This window comes from Callospermophilus lateralis, chromosome 3 (genome assembly GCF_048772815.1).
Source record: "Callospermophilus lateralis isolate mCalLat2 chromosome 3, mCalLat2.hap1, whole genome shotgun sequence".
Classification (NCBI taxonomy): domain Eukaryota; kingdom Metazoa; phylum Chordata; class Mammalia; order Rodentia; family Sciuridae; genus Callospermophilus; species Callospermophilus lateralis.
The window spans coordinates 132,421,529-132,440,901 of record NC_135307.1 but is presented as its reverse complement, the minus strand read 5'-3'; the positions used below and the strand labels follow the sequence as shown (position 1 = coordinate 132,440,901).

The 19,373-nt window shown below is 37.0% G+C and overlaps 1 protein-coding gene across 2 annotated transcripts in view; it reads right to left on the bottom strand.

Moving 5' to 3' along the window:
• Positions 1-6,594: 6,594 nt before the first annotated feature.
• The window catches only part of Sec11a (SEC11 homolog A, signal peptidase complex subunit), a 39,000-nt gene continuing 26,221 nt past the window's right edge, over positions 6,595-19,373 (bottom strand). Inside the window, exons 4-7 of one of the 2 annotated variants that reach the window (XM_076848782.2) lie at positions 14,227-14,346; positions 13,565-13,602; positions 7,603-7,660; positions 7,032-7,119 (exon numbers count right to left, since the gene is read on the bottom strand). In XM_076848782.2, coding sequence (XP_076704897.1) covers positions 7,635-7,660; positions 13,565-13,602; positions 14,227-14,346 — 184 coding nt within the window. In that variant the 3' untranslated portion in view covers positions 7,032-7,119; positions 7,603-7,634. Of the gene's footprint in view, positions 7,120-7,602; positions 7,661-13,564; positions 13,603-14,226; positions 14,347-19,373 lie in introns of both variants that reach the window. The other variant, XM_076848781.2, reaches the window with a different exon arrangement.

The following is a 19,373-nucleotide window of genomic DNA, read 5'->3' as shown; positions in this document are numbered from 1 at the left end:
TTACAAGTAACACCTTTTCATAACTCAGTCTTTTTTGCCTGTTTTCTAAAAACACTTTCATGTATGTTCCCTTGATTCTCAGCATGGATTTGAAGTAGAAAAGACTAGTACCATGCCCATTTTATAAATGAATTAACTCACATAGAAAGCAAGTTAGTAAGAGAGAGGAAACAAATGAAGAAAACCAGACTGTAGACTTGTAACACAAGTACAGAGGATGACAGAGAAAGGGAAAAGCAGAAATTTAAATTAGACATAAATGAGTCTAGGTGAAGTCTCAGAAACTAGAGCTGTGTAGAGCAGGACAGTGTGAAGTCTGACCTGGTAGACCTCTGCACACAGTTCTCCATCTGTGTGGCCTACAGAAATGAAGAGAAACATCTTGGGAATGCTCAGGTCCTGCTCTTTAGTTTTACAATCAAAAGGAATTTATAAAATCAGGAAAAGAATAGAATCTTCAAGAAAGGAGAAACGAAGGGTAAGTCAGGGATTTGTGAAAGAATTTCCTGAAGTCAGGGGGAATACATAGGGGTTTTAGCTGTTCTGTAAGATCAGAACAGTAACCATTAAGAAGTACTATTAAGAAGAAATCCACAGATGGCCAAATGCCTGTAATCCAGCTCCCCGGGAGACTGAGGCAAGAGGATTGCAAATTTAAGGACAGTCTTGGCAACTTAGACCCTGTCAAAAAGGGTTAGGGGTGTAGCTCAATGCTTAAGTGCACCTGGGTTCAATCCCTAGTACTAAACAAATAAACCATAATCAAAACCAAAACAACAACAAAAAACAAGAACTCAGGAAGGAAGGAAAGACCTACAACTAATGAAAAAGGATGAACACTTCAACAGTGGCTAAGAAGCTACTGTTCAGCTAAATGGCTCAAGTGCTCAGGGACACCATGAAAACCTAAGAAAGCAAGAAGCCCCAGGCAACATTAATAATTCATAACTACTTGCATGTAATATTCATGTATCTAAGGAGACATTTCCATAATTGAAGTAAATATGCGTTCAACTCCAAAGAGGGTTAAAAAGGCTTGGAAATCTGGTGGAGAATCTCAGTATTAATAATCTGAGCAAATCTGAGGAGGAAAAACCTGCGGCCAATCAAAAAATCCCATTTGACTTTACAGGGTAAAATAACCGGATTAAGACCTCCAGCATGGTGATGTGGTAAAAGTAACACACCTCAAGTCTGATTCTGCCATACATGCATTAGAAGATCCTGGTCAAATCCCCGAACTTCTCCTGACTTCTCTCCTTTGTAGGATGGAGGTTATTTTAAGATTTATAAAATGAGAGAAAGTAAGTGTTTGTTGGAAATTATAAAGCACTTAGCAGAGCATCTGGCACATTCTAAGTTCTCAATATTATTAGCTGGATCCTAGAAAAGCAAAACCTGCTTTAAATCTGAAGCCCATGACAGAGGGAAATGTTCGCTTGCTAGCAGCAAAGACCACAATGCTCACACAATGGGGCCTAGCTCTGGCAGCATGCCTATTATATCTTAAGTTGTTTGATAAACCAAAATGCCAGCACATCTACCTAAACTCTTGACCAATTTCAAGAAAAGAATTCTATACTCCACATATGGTTTGAAAGTCATACTCAAAATAATAACATAGCTATTGAGAAGATTGTTTTTATAATACAAACTTAAGAAAAAGAAATTTAAAATATTCTTCATTGATGAGGATAAGAGGGAAGTACTTATCAGAATGAAAATGAGGTAGAGATTTTCATGTTTTCTAAAAGGCCATGAGTGGGCTTTTTTCTTTTTTGGTGCTGGGGATTGAAGCCAGTGGTACAACCACTGAGCTACATGCCTACCCCTTTTTATTTTGAAACAGGGTCTTACTAAGTTGCTGAGACTGGCCTCAAACTTGTGATCCTTCTGCCTCAGCCTTACAAGTTGAGATTATAGTTGTGCACCACCATGCACAGTAGCCATGAGGTTTTTAAAGATCACAAAACACACTGGGCTGGGGATGTGGCTCAAGCGGTAGCTCGCTTGCCTGGCATGTGTGCAGCCTGGGTTCGATCCTCAGCACCACATACAAAGAAAGATGTTGTGTACGCCAAAAAAACTAAAAAAATAAATATTAAAAAATTCTCTCTCTCTCTTAAAAAAAATCACAAAACACTGTTCTAGAGAGAAGTTGAAAGTTCTTGGCTGATTACATTTTGAGGCCTTTTGCAGAGACTGACGAATTATACCATGTATGGATGAACTTTCTATGAAATTGCTCCATGAAAATCATTATGCTAATTAGAAAAAAAATAACACAACATCACAGTATGTTTCTTGGTTCTCAGGTACTATTACAAAAACAATTTTTTAAAATTCCACACAGCACAGAAATAACTATTTCTCTCTTTGCATTAGATGCTAAGGATGAGAGTCAAATGTATGGATCTCTTCTAGCAGACAAAAGAATCTTCTGACATCTTATAGGTACTACTCTCGACTCCAATTCCATCCTTTTCTTTCTCCACACTTACTTCATTCCTGAATTCTTCAATAATTAAATTGTATTATGTTAATTTTAGTTTTTTCCCCTCCAGCACAGGGAATTTGAATCCAGGGATGCTTTATCCCTGAGCTATCCCCAGCCCTTTTTTGAAATTTTTTTTGAGAAAGGATCTCACTAAATTTCCAGCACTGGCCACAGAATTGCCATCTTCCTGCCTCAGTCTCCTAAGCTCCTAAGGTGTGATCCCAGCAGCTTATTGCATCTACATAGGTTTCACCTGGCCCTCTTTAATTATTTTACATTTATCACATAGTGCTAGGTATATATTTTATGAAACCAAGGCAGTGTATAAATAAATCTAAAATAAGTAAAGTACTATGATATATACCAAGATGAAACTGAAGCTGGTCTTGTCTTGATACCTTCAAGGAACTGGCCTTCCCTGGGGTGGAGAGAGGGACAAACAGAAAGCAACCACTCTGAGGACAATGTTAAAGAGGAATATGAACAAAGTACAGGGCAGTCCGGAGGAAGTACCACTATACAAATTTGAAAGCTTAGTCAAGAATAAGAAACAAGCAGGGGGCAGGTGTGTATACCTGTATTCCCAAGTACTCGGGAGGCTGAGGCAAGAGGATCACAAGTTCAAGACCAACCTGGGCAACTGAGTGAGACCCTGTCTCAAAATAAAAAATAAAATGGTCTGGGGATGTAGCTCAGTACCTTGGGTTTAACCCCAAGTTTAACAAAAAAGAAAAGAAAACCCCTTTTGGGGGCTTTCTATGCATCTATTATTATACTTATGATCCTATACTGAAAAATTTGTTTATGCATATTGCCTTATTAAGGCAGAGTTTCTGGCAAAGCAAGAAGGACTTTGCCTTACTCACTTTTGTATCCTCAAAGACTAGCTGAAACTCTACACATTAAATGCTCAATAAACGTCTGCTGAATGAATTGAGAAAGTTTTCAGGTGAAGTGAGCAGGGACCCCAGGCAGGGACTAGCATAAGCAAAGACAGGTTATGTCTGTATGGTGAAACCTATGTAGATGCAACAATGTGGGACCTGGGGAAAGTCGAGACTGGAAAAGTCCAGAATGACACTTGGAAGAAAAGGTTTTTGCCATCTTTTTGGTAAGTCCTGCACATTCTAGTTTCCGTAATACTACTTGGTTACACAGTATTCTTTCCACACCCACTCATCTTGTGTATGAAAGATGCTGTTTGTTGTTTGACTTCTAAGAGCCCAAGAAGGGTAGAAGGGAGATGAAGACATGCCTAGCCAGCAAACAGACTGAACAGGCTATAGCAACTGAAAGAGGATTGTGAGAAAGGTAGACAATCCATTTAACCAGATAGAATCAGCTGGATCATCTCTGACTCTTAACAATGTTAAATATATTGTCATGAGGCGGCTGACCTCAGGTGCTGAAATAGTCCCCTACTATGTTATGAGGGGTTAGTTGGTCTTGGTAAAACTTATGCAAACAACCACTTTCGCAAATACCATCAAGAAAGAGGACACAAGAAGAGTCCAAGAGCAAAAAAGAAACAGGATTAACATAAGAAAAATCTGGAAAAGGTACATGCAGCTTAAATGGAATCATGGAGAAATGAAGTTTTCAGATTCAAATTTGGCAAGATCAAGAGAATGTACTTACTAAATAACAGGAAAGCGCAAATCACTTTAATGATTCATATGCTCTACTCCAGAATAATAGTTCAGCAACAATGCTAACTGAAATTACTGCCTATGGTTCCAAAGCATGATTACACTGAACATTTAATATATGCTGCTTCATGTTACCAGGGAAATACAGCATAGTGTCTATAATATGAGACCCCTACACTGGAAAAGTTTCCAATCTGCTGGGGGATCTTGAGGCCATATCCATAAACTTAAACAGTATGAGACAGCCAATACCGAGTGGCAGTAGAATAATTAATTGTGAAGATGGTAAGACTCAAAGACTAGCAAAGATAAGGGTATATATACAATACTAATGTGAAAAATTGCTGGGGATGTAGCTCAGTGGTAGAGTGCTTGCCTAGCACACATGAAACCCTGGGTTCAGTCCCCAGCATGTCAGGGGGGGGGGGGGGAGAAGATGATAATGTGAAAACCCAGGGAATACAGCACAGGGATGCTTAATGTTAGCTGAATTCAAAGTTTGAAAGGTAGGAGAGACATAAAATTTATGGTCCAAGCAACAGACATTTCTGAAAATAAAAAGTACACTGAAACTAATTAGCAGGTGGTAATATCTAAAATAGGCACACAATGGAACACTGTGATGGAAGGTGAGTAGATATAGTAGGAAAATGAAAAATCTAGGGAAGTATTCCTTCACTGAACATATGAACACTGAAGGGGAAGTTTGAGGGAATCACTACAAACTTGAGTTTAAAGATGGAACAATCAAGTGAAAGGGTCCAGGGGGAAGAGAGACAAAAAAACTAGGACTGAGGATAGGCAGTTGGTGTTATGAGAGTAGATAAGTAGCCAAGAGATGATCTCACTATCAAATTCTTAAAGTTTTATAGTTCTCATACTGTTTTCTAATTCCTTTCATTCACCACGTTGAGTCTCCAATTTGCCACATACTCTGCTAAATCTCAAAGAGCTGATACGTCCATTCAATTACCTAATTAAACCTCTCTGGCATTTCTTGCATTTTCAAAGAGCATTTAAAACATATTTACTAATAAAATCTCATATATTTAAGTCTTATTTTTAGTGCTAATCTACACAATATATAACTAGGAACATAAAATACCTCTTCCCAAAATAATCTTTTTCTGGTTAATGAAATGGTTCAAATGTTTTTAACACCTTTGAATACTTTTTCAGAGAGTTTTATCCATTGCTTAAAACAGGAGCATCTAGTAAAGGAGAAAGAATGATACTTTTACTGAAACATGCAAGTGAGGAAAAGTATTGTTTTCCTCCCATTTAGTGTCTAAGGAGGAGAAATTGGAAAGGAAGGAGATACAAATCTGAGGGTGTTTATATCTGGCTAGACAGGATTGCAGAGGACGATGGGATCCCAACTTTGGCCAGGAAAGCACACTATCTCCAGTGGACTGATAGGGCTAAACAGCTATCATTCTCTATAGATGATTAGGTAGGAAGAAAGAAGGTAATATAGTAATATTCTGCCATTCCACACAAGGAGCTGTTTCAGCACTCTCCTTTTCATGAGAAAATGTAAATATTATATAAGGACAGGTTCAAAAGAGCATTTGTTAACAGTGACTTGACAAATTTCACACACTGTTGAGACCATTAAGCACCCATATCCAAAGTTAGAAGGCTAAAGCCTAGTTAATGGATTCAAGGGTGGCACTGTGCTCTGCAGGGGAGGGCTGCAGAAGTGTGTCTCTGTTCTCATTCCATTAGCATAACAGCATGAACTGACTTCCACCTCAGTTGAACAAATAATAGAACTAGATCATGTAGCTCAACACAGAAAACTTGCCTATTTTGAGACTTATGCATTAATACAAGAAGAGAATAGAAAGACTTAATGAGTATTTTGTGCTTAAAACATACTGGCTTACCCTACACTTCCTGTTTCCCTATCAGTCTCAATATTAAAAGAAAATGCACAACTGAGCTTTGCAGTTGTTGCTTTAAACTCTGCCTTAAGTTTGCATTAGAGAAAAGCAGAGCCACGCACTTAAAACAACACATTCAGGCAAATTAGAATTTAAAGACAAGTACAATGCTTGCCATCCAGCACCCTGTCCTGCCTCCTGCACATGCCCTGGTATACAAAGGACTGAGAATGTCTGAAGTGTACAAAGAGCTATGAGTTTTTACAGGCCAGTGAGATTTTCTGAATCTCTCAGGAATACTAGTTGGGTTTATACACATCTGAGTCACGCCCTAGTGAAGAATCAATTTTATGACTAAGAGATTTCCTATGAACGTCAATGGCTACTTTTGCTTCACAAAAACAAACAAAACAAAACAAAACAATAACAGTATTAGGGCAATCTTCTTAGCTGAAGGGCTCTTCAACCCAAAACTTTTGTACCCCCACAAGGAGTACTAAAACCATCCAAGGAAGGCAAATCTCAGGAGCTTTCTGGACAAACACAATCCAGGGATAAGGGGTTCAATGTGCAAAGTCTTTTATTTAAAATTCTGAAAAGTTAAAGACTTATGACCACCTCAGTATGTGCCATTCCCATTATAAGGAGGAATGACAGTTTCAAACTCGTGCAGAGCTGCATTTTCATTTACAGAACTCTGTAGGCACTTTAGAAGTGAAGCTTGGCTTCAAAATACAAACACTGGGGGCTTTGGCTCAACCTTTTAATATAAAAATTCACTGATGTACAAAAATGTGAAAGTGTGACAATGACAACATATGAAATTCTGTGATTGAAAGTCCCCTTGAGTGCACTCTAGTGCACACGCACCCGCCCAAACAGATTCTGGCGTGGAAACATAAACTAACGTAAACCAGGGCTACTGAGAAACGCCAACATGTGTGTTCTCCATTCCACCAATCACAGACCAACAGCTACTTCAAACATTCAGTAACAAAAAGTACGGCATCTTCCCAGGAACAGCAAGGCAGACTTCTTACTCACGATGGACCAGCACGAATAAACCCAGCAAAAAAAGTACTGCATACTACAAAATAAAGACAGAAACACAAGTCAGAGATGCTTTTCAAAGTTCTTAAGTTCTCAGAATCAATTAATAAACTAGACTTTTTGGCCATGATATATTTAAACTATTATTTTTTCATGTTTCAACCACAATCCACTTAAAGTTTCCAAAATTAAGCAAAAGATCACTGTTTAGAGGCTTTAACCCAGGATCTCATGCATTCTAGGTGCATAAACTCTACCACTGAGTTACACCCTCAGCTTGAAGTCACTTTTTTTTTTTTTTTGGTGGTACTGAGGCTTGAACCCAGGGTGGGCACTTTACTATTGAGCTACATCCCCAGTCCTTTTTATTTTAAGATAGGGTCTTGCTAAGTTGCCCAGGCTGGCCTGGAACTTGTGATCCTCCTGCCTCAGCCTCCAGAGTAGCTGGGATTACAGGCATGCACTACAATACCAGGTCCAAGATCACATTTTTAATGAAACATATGGTATAATCTCTCACCTTAAATTTAGGATAGTCATTCATGAGGATCGTCACAATTCCAATATAAGGAACAAATCTAAAATAAACAAAAACATGATCATCACAGAATTTCCTAAGCAAAGCAGCTGTTATCATTTACCAAACATCCATATCTTTCAGAGAAAACTAATTTTCAGTTCACAAAGATCCTTTGTATATATTATTCTATTTATTCCTTCCAATAGCTCATGATAGGGAAGTTAGGAATATAACCATTTTATAGATGAGGAAACAGCTGATCATGCCCAAGGCATATAGCTTCCTTGTGGTGAAACCGCTACTAGACCTGAGAGGTCTTAGATCTTAGTTGGTAATACTGATATAGGGTGTGTCCTAACAAGCTTTAGGGAGCTGTCAACCTAGTTGGGGAGACAAGGCAAACACAGCCAGAATATTACAAGGTATTTCATGTTAAGTGGCCACAAAGTAAATGTAAGAGCTCTTATATAGATGTACTTAGGATTTCACTGCCCTCTTATTTGAACCACCTGTAATTTGGGTTTGGCCCTCTTAATCCTGAAATTTAAAACAGTTTAAAACACCATACAGAACAAACTAATCTCAGCCTCCATCTTTCTTTACATCTCTACAGCATTTGACCTTGATGACCACAACTTGTCTTGAAATCCCTCCTCCTTGGATATTTTTATCTATCTGTAACAAATTTGTTTCTCCACCTACCTCTGCTATCATACAGAAGAAAGCCAAAGCGGAAGCTGATCTTTGTACACTTTGTAACAGCCCACAGATTTTTATTCAGGGCACGGACAACCTTCGCACCTTTATCCCAAGCCAAAGGCAGCCGAAACAGAAATTATCTCCCATGTAACACTTCCACCATCAAAGCCTAAGGTAAATTTCAAGAATGGACATTTTGTCTTTGGTGTATTTCACTTCCTAATTCCAGTGGCTTGGGAGGCTGAAGCAGGAGGATCACAAGTTCAAAGCCAGCCACAGAAACTTAGAGACCTTGTCTCTAAATTTTAAAAAATATAAAAAGGGCTGGGGATGTGACTCAGTGGTTAAGTGCCCCTGGCTTCAATCCATGTTTTAAAAAAAACCCCACAAAAATATAAACAAACAAAAATGTCCCTTACTCCTGTCTCCTCTCCTCACCCTTTTCCTGTTCTCTCTTCCCACAAACTTCCCTTCTACATACATTGGTGTTTCTTAAAACTTAGACCTCCTTTGTCACAATCATTTGAATGACTTGTTAAAAATGCATATTCTTGCCAGGCACAGTGGCACATGCCTATAATCCCAGCAGCTTTGGAGGCTGAGGCAGGAGGATCATTGAGTTTAAAGCCAGCCTCAGCAAAAGTGAGGCACTAAGCAACCCAGTGAAACCCTGTCTCTAATAAAATACAAAATAGGGCTGGGATGTAGTTCAGTGGCTGAGTGCCTGAGTTCAATCCCTGGTAACCCCCCCTCCACCCCCAAAATACATATTCTTCAATCTTCCCCAGATTTACTAGGTTAGGAAATCTCTGAAAGATGAGCTCCAAATGATGTTCTTGCACACTCAATTTCAAAAAGTCTACCTCTAGTGTGAGGTGCACAGCACAGGTATGTGGTGAAAAGAATATCAACTCTTGGGGCCTATGTCTTAGTTTCAACTCCTGGGTCCTTGAAGAGCTGAAAAGTGACAGTCTCTATAGAATGGTATTGCTAAGCTCTAGGAGGGAAGATAGAGGCTGTCTATATTGTTTTATACATATTTTTAAAATTGCAATACATGTCTTGTCATTTTTAACCCTTCATAAAAGCAATCACTTTCAGTGAAGGTAAATCATCTAATTTAAGGACATAATGGCAAATGCCTCACAGTAAAATGCAGATTAACACTTATAAAAACATCTGTTTTCTATAAAACATCAAGCTAATTCTGATCTGATGACCAGCAGCCATTCTCATAGGTAGAAGCTTTCTTCTGTTATCTCCACACAATGGTATATATGCCCAAAGAAAAACAACCACAGACCACAATTTGCTTAGGAGAAATTCATGGAAACTTTTGTTGTTGTAGTTTTTGGCTTTTCCTTGTCCAATATAGGTTAAAATGAAAGCAACCTCATCTTTTTTTTTTTTTCATATTTATTTTTTAGTTGTAATTGGACACAATACCTTTATTTATTTATTGTTTTATGTGGTACTGGGGATTGAACCCAGGGCCTTGAACGGGCTAGGGGAATGCTCCACCGCTGAGCCACCATCCCAGCCCCAAAAGCAACTTCATCTTTAGGGGTAATACAAGAAAAACATATGGTAAGCCAAACCAAAGAGTTAATTACTTGTACCACTCCTTCCTGCCATAGACAGAGATAGCAGAATTAATAATGTATATAAAGTGGTATCATCAATTATCTTAAAGGCATCAATCGTACTTTTTCCCTATTCTGCTCAGGTAAACTCATATTTATTAAAGGAGAGTTGATAAGCAGAACAAGGTTTAAAGTAAATAAAATAAATACCATTCACAAGGCCAACTCCAATAGCAGCCTTCGCCAAGTTAACACCTAAATGGTAGAGTATGATTGAACACATTTCTCTGGGAACTCTTGGGATCAAAGGTGCTATTCAGAAATAGCCTCTTTGGCTGATTTTTTTTGGGGGAAAAATTATTAAAAAGAAAAGATCAAACAGTAAAGGAGATAAGCTTCCCAACCCTGAAAAAAAAAAAAAAATTAAGAGGAGAACCCAGAACAGTTTTGTCAGATATTGAAAGGGATCTTAAGGAAGTTTGGACCCCAGCAGCCAACTAAGAGAATATGCAATTATCCAAAATGGATCATTTTGTTTCCAGAATGACCTGTGACTTGTTTCAAGTAAAAACACATTTTAAAAGATTTATTTATAAAACTGATTTCAGTCAACAGAGAGCTCAGATACCCTGCTCCTTATGTCTTATATCTATATATTTTAAATTTTGGCTTAACATGTAATATTGGTATATTTTTTCAACATTTTTCAAATCAAGGGAGTTAGCATTTCCATTTCTTTATCATTGCTTTGTTTGGAAACTTCAAGCTTCTCTATTATAGTTCTTCTTTATATTTTTGTTCTTTTCTTTTCATTATTAATACTTCTATTTCCTGATCTTCTGCCAGGCTTTTAGCCTTTTCTCTTGTTGCTCTTTGAAAAAGAGGTCCTCTTGTGTTTTTCAACTTCCTGAATTTAGAAAGAATCACCCCTACTAAATGCTTAATGGGGCCAATATCAGTTTCATTTTCTAAAATTGTTTTTACTATATGTTACAAGATGAACGAACCCTAAAAATTAGGACAAGTGAAAGAAGCCAGACATAAAAGACTAAAAATGGTATGGTTCTGTTATATGAAACACCCAGAACAGGCAAATCCATAGAGACACAAAGTAGATTAGTGGTTGTCAAGGGCTGCAGGGAAGGAGGGGATGGGAAGTGACTGCTAATGAGCATGGAGTTTTATTTTGGGATTGATGGAAATGCTTTGGAATTAGTGGTGATAGTTTCACAACCCTGTGAATAAAATAAAATCCACTAAATTGGACACTTTAAAATGGTGAATTTTATATCCCAATATATGAAAATTCTATTTCAATAAAAAATTTTTCTTAGATAATTTTTATTTGGGGCTTTAGGCCCCAGTGTACAACTGTTCAAAAAATCAAAACATTTTTAAAAATGCCTAAAGGGATGTTTGTACCACAGTCACAAACTTGTCTGCAGAAAAAATCTATTGTCAAGGTTTGGCATAGCCTGACTTATCAGCTTAGTGTTTTATAAATACAATTTCCACAAGAGAAGGTGATAAATTACATTACATGTCAAAGTAAGTGGTGGTAAAATCAATGGAAAGTGAATTTGTACAGTCAAGAGTCTGTCCTCCTGCTGTTCATGTACCGTATGTTTATACTTCATAGAAATTTACTTAATACAGAGAGTAACAGTCTATTACTTTCTTTTCTTTTCCCTCCCTCCCCCCCCCCCAATCCTTCCTTCGTTCCTTCTCCCTCCCCCTCCCTTTTTTGTGGTACTAGTGATTGAAACCAGGGACATTCTACCACTGAGCTACAGCCCCAGTTCTTTTTATTATTTGGCAGGGTCTTACTAAGTTGCTGAGGGTCTTGCCAAGTTGTCAAGACTGGCCTCGAACTTGTGATCTTCCTGCCTCAGCCTTCTGAGTCACTGGGATTACAGGCATGTGCCACCACAGCTGGCTGCATTGCTTAATTAAAAGTCACCAAAACATTGTATATTTTTAAAGGTGGCAGTATAGAAATATTGGTATGTATAGTTTGGGATTTTTCAAAACTACTTCAGAAAGACAAGTTACTTGAGTAAAAGTCTGGCTTCCCCAACATTTTAGAACACGGTATCTTTTATTCAACAAAGGGCCAGAGTGAGAATACACAGCTGTAATAAATACTTTAGAATCAAGATCCACATAAAGGGAGACACATGTAGAAGCATACATAAAAGTATGGCAAAATTTGCTGAAAGACTTTAACATATACATGTTTTACCCAATAGTTCCACTGATCGGAATTACTGGCATTACAGTAATCCCAGCATCTTGGGAAGGTGAGGCAGGAGGGTTTCAAGTTAAAAAACCAGCCTTAGTAACTTAGCGAGGCTCTAGGCAACCCTGTCTCTAAATAATATACAAAAAGGGCTGTGGATGTGCCTTGGTGGTTAAGCGCCCTAGGTTCAATCCCCAGTACCAAAAAAAAAAAAAAAAAAAAAAAGATTGCTTGGGCAGAGGCACTGAGATATAAGTAACAAGGAGGTTCACCATGACATTGTTCACAATTAAACAAAAAATTAGATTAAAAATAGAAAAAAAACTAGATACAGTCAGAATATCTAAATAACAGGAGAATGACTAAATAATAGTATGCTCTATTAATCTATCCATATAGTAAAATAACAGCTTTGCAAATGATGATACATAGATAAATTTATTGATGTGTGAATATATTGGCAATTTTCTGGGTGAAAAGAGGTTATAAAATAGTTGTTTCTCCATACATGTGTTAATGTATCTAGAAACATATCTATTAATGCCTGCATCTTTATCTCTCTATATAAAGACTTAAAAGAACTTAAACCAAAGGCTAACAATAAATACTTATAGAAGTAGAGAAGAAGGACAGTAAAGTGACTTTGCTTTTTGATGACTGGCATTTCCTTATGTATCTACATCTATCTTTTTTTTGCAATTAAAGGGAAAACAAAAATACTCAAAGGGGTTGACAAGTCTGAATAATATTAGGGGCATCTTTGGAATTGTGGGAGATGGGTACTATTATTTCTTGAAGCACTGATGACTTAATTTGGATTTGTCTGTCATAATAAATGAAATTTTCCTAAAGCAGGGGCACAAGTACATCCGTGTATGCGTGTACACATGCACCCCAGCCCTGAAGGATCTAATCTGATCTCTTTGGCTCAAAAAAGAGCATCTCTCATGCTATAACTGAGGCAACTTTCACTTGTAACCTGCACTTCGGTCTGTACAGTACAATTTTTCATTGTGGTGGCCTGCTTATCAGTGTAATAACTCTGGATTCACACAGTCTATTATAGGTCAGAAGGACCACAGATTGTGATAGCATTAAGAGTGCCATGAAGCACTGAAACAGTGAGAACCAGTAACCACCCTGTTCAACAATGTTATGCCAGTAATTCTGGTGTGATGGTTAAGAGGGTAGGCCCTGGAGCTGCCAGCCACTTACTACTATCAGTGTGATTTTTGATAAGTAACCTAATTCCTCTGAGTTTCCTCATCTGTAGAATGGGAATATTAGGGTTGTTCCAAGGTTAAAATGAGGTAATACCTATAAAGCATTCACAATCAGTCTCTGATAAATAGTAAACCCTAATGAAGGTGAGTTATTGTTAATACTATTAATAACATTAAGGTAGTTAACAATTCCATACTTCTTTATACCAGTAACTTACAATTCCTGTTCTCCACTGATCTGTTCTCCTGATAAAATCTGAAATAAACAGGCTTAATATAATTTTTAAATTTCATATTACCTCATCAATTTCAAGACTAGAAATAAAACAGTATGGAATAAATGGACATGATAAAATTAATTTAGATGAACACTTTTAAGTTGTTGACTCAGTAAATTCCTAAGAAATTATTTCAGGAAGCAGGATTAATACTGTTCCAAATCCTCACAGCCTTACCCAATACAGACAACAGAGCATTAAAAAAGCACCCAATATTTCTTTTTTTTTAAATATTTTTTTAGTTGTCTATAGACTTTTATTTTATTTATTTATATGTGGTGCTGAGAATCGAATCCAGTGCCTCACACATGCTAGGCAAGCGCTTTACCGCTGAGCCACAACCTTGGCCCCGCACCTGATATTTCTTGAATAAATATGAATTTTTAAATTGTCACATCCAATTCACCATCTCTTTTATTGTACCCAAATTCATGCCCATATGGGTAAATTTTAAGAAGCACACTTTTCAAATGACACAAATATGATATGGTGAAACCAGGGCCAAAATGCTATGTATTCAGTTGCAAATGATCAGATAATATGATTGAGAGGGTCATGTTTCAAGTGACATAAAATTTCAAGACGTTCCCCTCTATACTTACCCTCTGGCTCTCCCCACAACATCTTTTTTCTCTAGCCAGTGTTGTCCTTGTTTATAGAGGCCTCGGTCATCAACAGCATTATTATCTCCTTTGGTCAAAAACTTGATATGCCCATTTTGCCTTGAAAGAGTAAGGTAAACTCAAATCATTACATACCTCTTCATGGCATGTGAAAGCACAAAATATGCTCTTGTTAACCCAAAATTCCTGTGGCACTTGGGTACTTTATCACAATTCCTAGCATTAAAATAACTCTTTAACTAAAAAATATAATTACTGTGTTTAAAATAAAGATTAAAAACAAACAAAAAGTTCAAATTTTTTTTTTTAGAGAGAGAGAGAGAATTTTTTTAATATTTATTTTTTAGTTTTTGTTGGACACAACATCTTTATGTTATTTTTATGTGGTGCTGAGGATCAAACCCAGCGCCCCGCATGTGCCAGGCGAGTGTGCCACCGCTTGAGCCACATCCCCAGCCTCAAAAAGTTCAAATTTAGGAGCTGAAATACTATGCAAGCATTAAAATTAAAAACAAACTTGTAGAAGAATATTTAATGGCATTGGAAGATCATACAAATTTTACTAAGTGAAAGAAAGGTTACAAAACACCATGTACATACTGGGGAATGAAACTGACCAAATTATGTTATGTGCATGTATGAATACGCAACAACAAATCCCACTGTTATGTATAATAATAATGCACCAATTTTAAAAACAGCACACAGAATCCATCTCATTTTTAAATTTTTAAAAAATTATATGTGTGTGTATGTCTGTGTGTATATAGATAGATAGATAGATCGATATCTAGTTGTAGGTGGACACAACACCTTTATTTTATTTATTTATATGGGATGCTAAGGATTGAAATCAGTGCCTCACACATTGCTAGGCAAGTGCTCTACTGCTGAGCCACAACCCAAGCCCCAGAATCATCTAATTTTTACATTAAAATACATATAATCAATTTTCTAGAAATATTAACTGAGTAAAGCAATACATTAAATTACCCTCAGGATGTAACTGACAAAATGTTAGACTTTCAGAAACAACAGAATGACCTAGTTACTTCAAATAATTTGCAAGAAACAAAGAAAGTTGGAGAAAGAACCTCTAGATGAAATAAGACTATAAAACACATCAACCTATTTAGCCAAGGACTTTATTTGAATCCAGATTCAAATAAACTGTTAAACTTATGACCTATTTGGGAATTTGAACAAAGATTAGAAACAATGATGTAAGCAATTACTGTTCTTTTTTTTTTAAGTGTAACTGAGATAGAATAGAATGAATAAAGAGGTAGAAAGGAGACAAAAGAAAACAGAGACTGTAGCTGTAAATCTAAAAGCCCCATGATCAGACTTTACCCCCCAGACCTGATTTTTCCTCTAGGACTATTACTCCCTAATTTCTGAGAAATCTATAAATCTTAGAGTTACTGTAAATTTACTCATGTATGAAAATTAGCTAATTTTGATTAAAGCTTTATTAAGTGCACGTTATGTGTTTTCAGATTAGATAAAACAAAGGGAGATTCTGGCGGTGGCGGGGGGAGATCAGGGATTGAATTCAGGGGCACTCAGCCACTGAGCCACATCCCCAGCCCTATTCTGTATTTTATTTAGAGACAGGGTTTCACTGAGTTGCTTAGTGCCTTCATTTTGCTGAGGCTGGCTTTGAACTTGTGATCCTCCTGCCTCAGCCTCTGAAGCCGCTGGGATTACAGCTGTGTGCCACAGCACTCGGCAAGGGAGATGTATTTTAAGAAACCTATAAAACAGGCACATTCCAAATGTTATGTAGATAGAAGAGACAAGTGAAGATTGTGGAAAACCAGACCACCATAAATATCATGTAATTCATGACCAAAGAGCTGAGTTTGGCAGAATGACCTTGTTACCAAACACCTACCCACTCTCCCGCAGAAGAGGTGGGGATGTAGCTCAGTGGTACAGTGCTTGCCTAGCATGCATGAGGCCCTGGGTTCAATCCTAGTATCACACACAAGAACAATAAAAAAGAAGTACCCAAGGGCTGGGATTGTGGCTCAGCAGTAGAGCGCTCATCTAACACTTTCGAGGCCCTGGGTTCAATCCTCATCACCATGTAAAAATAAATAAATAAAATAAAGGTATTGTGTCCAACCACTTCTATTAAATAAAAAAAAAAAAAAAAGAAGTACCCAAGACCCCCAAAGCATTTTTAACTCTTCAGATGGTGGTCTTCATTCAGAATGTATCTTCAGCTTTCACTTTCTAATGAAGCTTTTTTATGGTACCAGGGATTGAAACTAGGGATGACTACCACTGAGCTAAATTCCCAGACTTTTTTATTTTTTATTTTGAGAGAAGGTCTTGCTAAGTTACTGAAGCTGGCCTCAAACTTATGATCCTACTACCTTAGCTACCTGGGTCCCTGGGATTACAGGTGTATGCCATGATGCCTGGTTCTAATAAAGCTATACTCTGCTAAAATCCAAATCTGTGACATGTCGACATATCATGTACCTGGATGATCCCCACAGAGGTCTCCTTTGCCTCTGGAGAAAACTCTTCAGAACCCTTTATGGTGACATAACCACACTAATTGTTAAGTTTTATAAAAGTTTAGTAGTAAAGCTTGGTAGATACTTACTGAAATGCTTATACATGACACGATATGATATCAAAGATTTGGATTCAAAATAATATAGGAGAGAAGGAAGAGGAGAGAATGTAGATGGGGCAGAATTGGTTCCACATTAATTATTACTGGGAATGGTGATAGATACATGGGGTTTATAATACTCTTCTGTGCATGTTAGAAAATTTCCAAATTCAAAAAACAGAATATAAAAAAGTGTATTAAACAATATATAAAATAACATACATAAAGGCATAAACAGTGGCTATCTATGACTTTCTGTAGATTACCATTCTTTTTTTCTTTCTCTAACCAACATATATTACTTTACTAGAAAAAGAAGCTAACTTTAAAAGAAAAAACACCCCAATTCTTTTTTCTTTTTTAAGAGAGGTGAGAGAGAGAGAGAGAAAGAGAGAGAGAGGGAGAGAATTTTTGATATTTATTTTTCAGTTTTTGGCGGACACAACATCTTTGTTTGTAGTGGTGCTGAGAATCGAACCCGGGCCGCACGCATGCCAGGCGAGCGCGCTACCGCTTGAGCCACATCCCCAGCCCCCACTCCAATTCTTCATGCTAGGATATACAGGAATAGAATCTTGCTTGATCAGAAACTGTTAATTTAATTCTACTAGAGAACTATGAGGCTGATAGTAATTTAAATTTTTAACTAAAAGCAAAGCATATTTTATAGTACAGCCTAAAATTAATTCAAGTATTTGAACTAACCACTATACTAGAAAAGAAAATTAGCTTCAAATTTCTACTAATATTCACTTTAATTCTAAGTCAGAAACTGCCTCACTAGACACTAAATCTGCAGATGAAACTAAATTGGGAGGTGTTGCAAACACCAAAGACAGTTAAGTGCAAACTTCACATCAAAAATGGTATTCCAGTAATAAAAAAATGCAAATATATACAGAGAAAAGTAACCTGTAGCTTACAATTCAGTAAGTGAAAGAATGTCTGAGAAATCTTGGAGGGTAAAAGAGGGTAGGTAACAGAAGGGGCTGACTGTTATAGTCCAAGTCAGGAGCATCAGGAAGAAAGAATCAGTTCAACCAGGAAAACACATCAACTGCACAGATGCTGAAAAGTGAAATCAGATATGAAGACCAAAAAAAAAAAGGAAATGGGAAACTCTGCATGGAAGGAAGGGAATGCTACTAATCTGGGCTATTTCCAAAGACTTGATGTGTCAGCAAAACAATCAGATACAACCAATTTTCCTCTACTAGCCTGTAATCAGTAGAGATCACAATAGGTTTTTTTTAAAAAGCATAGCTATCCATCTGCTTAATGGTGGAAAAAATATTCTCTGGTGGTGAACAGCTCTTATTAGACCTATTAAGACATACTCTAGCACTTCACAATTCACTGACTCAAAATAGTGATTGGAGGAACATTTATATAAGGACTCCTCCCCTGCTAACACAGGGACCAAATATTTAATGTGATCTACCACCAAGGAGCTCAAAAGCATTAAAATTTAATTCATTCATCACAATACTGTGACACTAGGAAGGAAGAAATAACCATTTCAAAGATAAGAAAAAAATAAGACCCCAAAAGCCAATTAGGAGCAGAATAATGAATCTGTATACAAGAGAAAACAAAACAAAACAAAACTAAGGGCTCAAATCAGTCATCCCAATGGCCAAATTTCCCCTTTGAAATAATTAACTGGTCTCATGCCAGTGTTAAATATTATCATATTATAATACTTCTTAAAAACTGAACTTACTAAATATATACATTTGGTTGTCAACTGACCTCAATGTGACCTCACATTTAAGGACAATGTTAACACTATTGAACCAAATAATAACTGCCAACACCAAAAGGAAAAAAAAAAAAAAAACAATGATTCCAACAGGAGTTTTCATCATCCCAAAAGAAAAGAGGAAACTGAAAACTTCTGAAAATTAATAGAATCTATTACCTAAACAAGATGGTAATTTGGGGGTATCTCATGAATATAAAACAAATCACCCAAAACCCCTGATTATAAGTGCCATACACCTTAAAATTTTCAGAATTCTGTTAAAAATTATTCTAAAATTTAAGGAATTTGTAATTAACATATTATCTGTCAATAAATCTGTCTTGAAACAAGATGAACTTTAAAAAATATATATATATTATTTATTTACTTATTGATTTATTATTTATCTGTTTATTTTACAGTACTAGGGGTTGAACCCAGAGACCCTTTACTGCTGAGCAAAATCCTATTTCATTTTATTTTGAGCCCTTTCTATTTTGAAACAGGGTCTTGTGAAGCAGCCCAGGCTGTCCTCAAACTTGCCATCCTCCCGCCTCAGCCTCCTAAGTCACTGAGATGACAGGAGTGCACCACCCCACCCACTGTAAAACCTTTAGAATCATGTCAGGATGGATGTGGCGCATAACATCTAGGGAAAAAATTTCACTCTGTGTCTCAACCGCCTTATCTGTAATATAAAGAGCTAACATTGAGCATGGTGGCATAGGTCTGAAATTCCAACAATTTGGG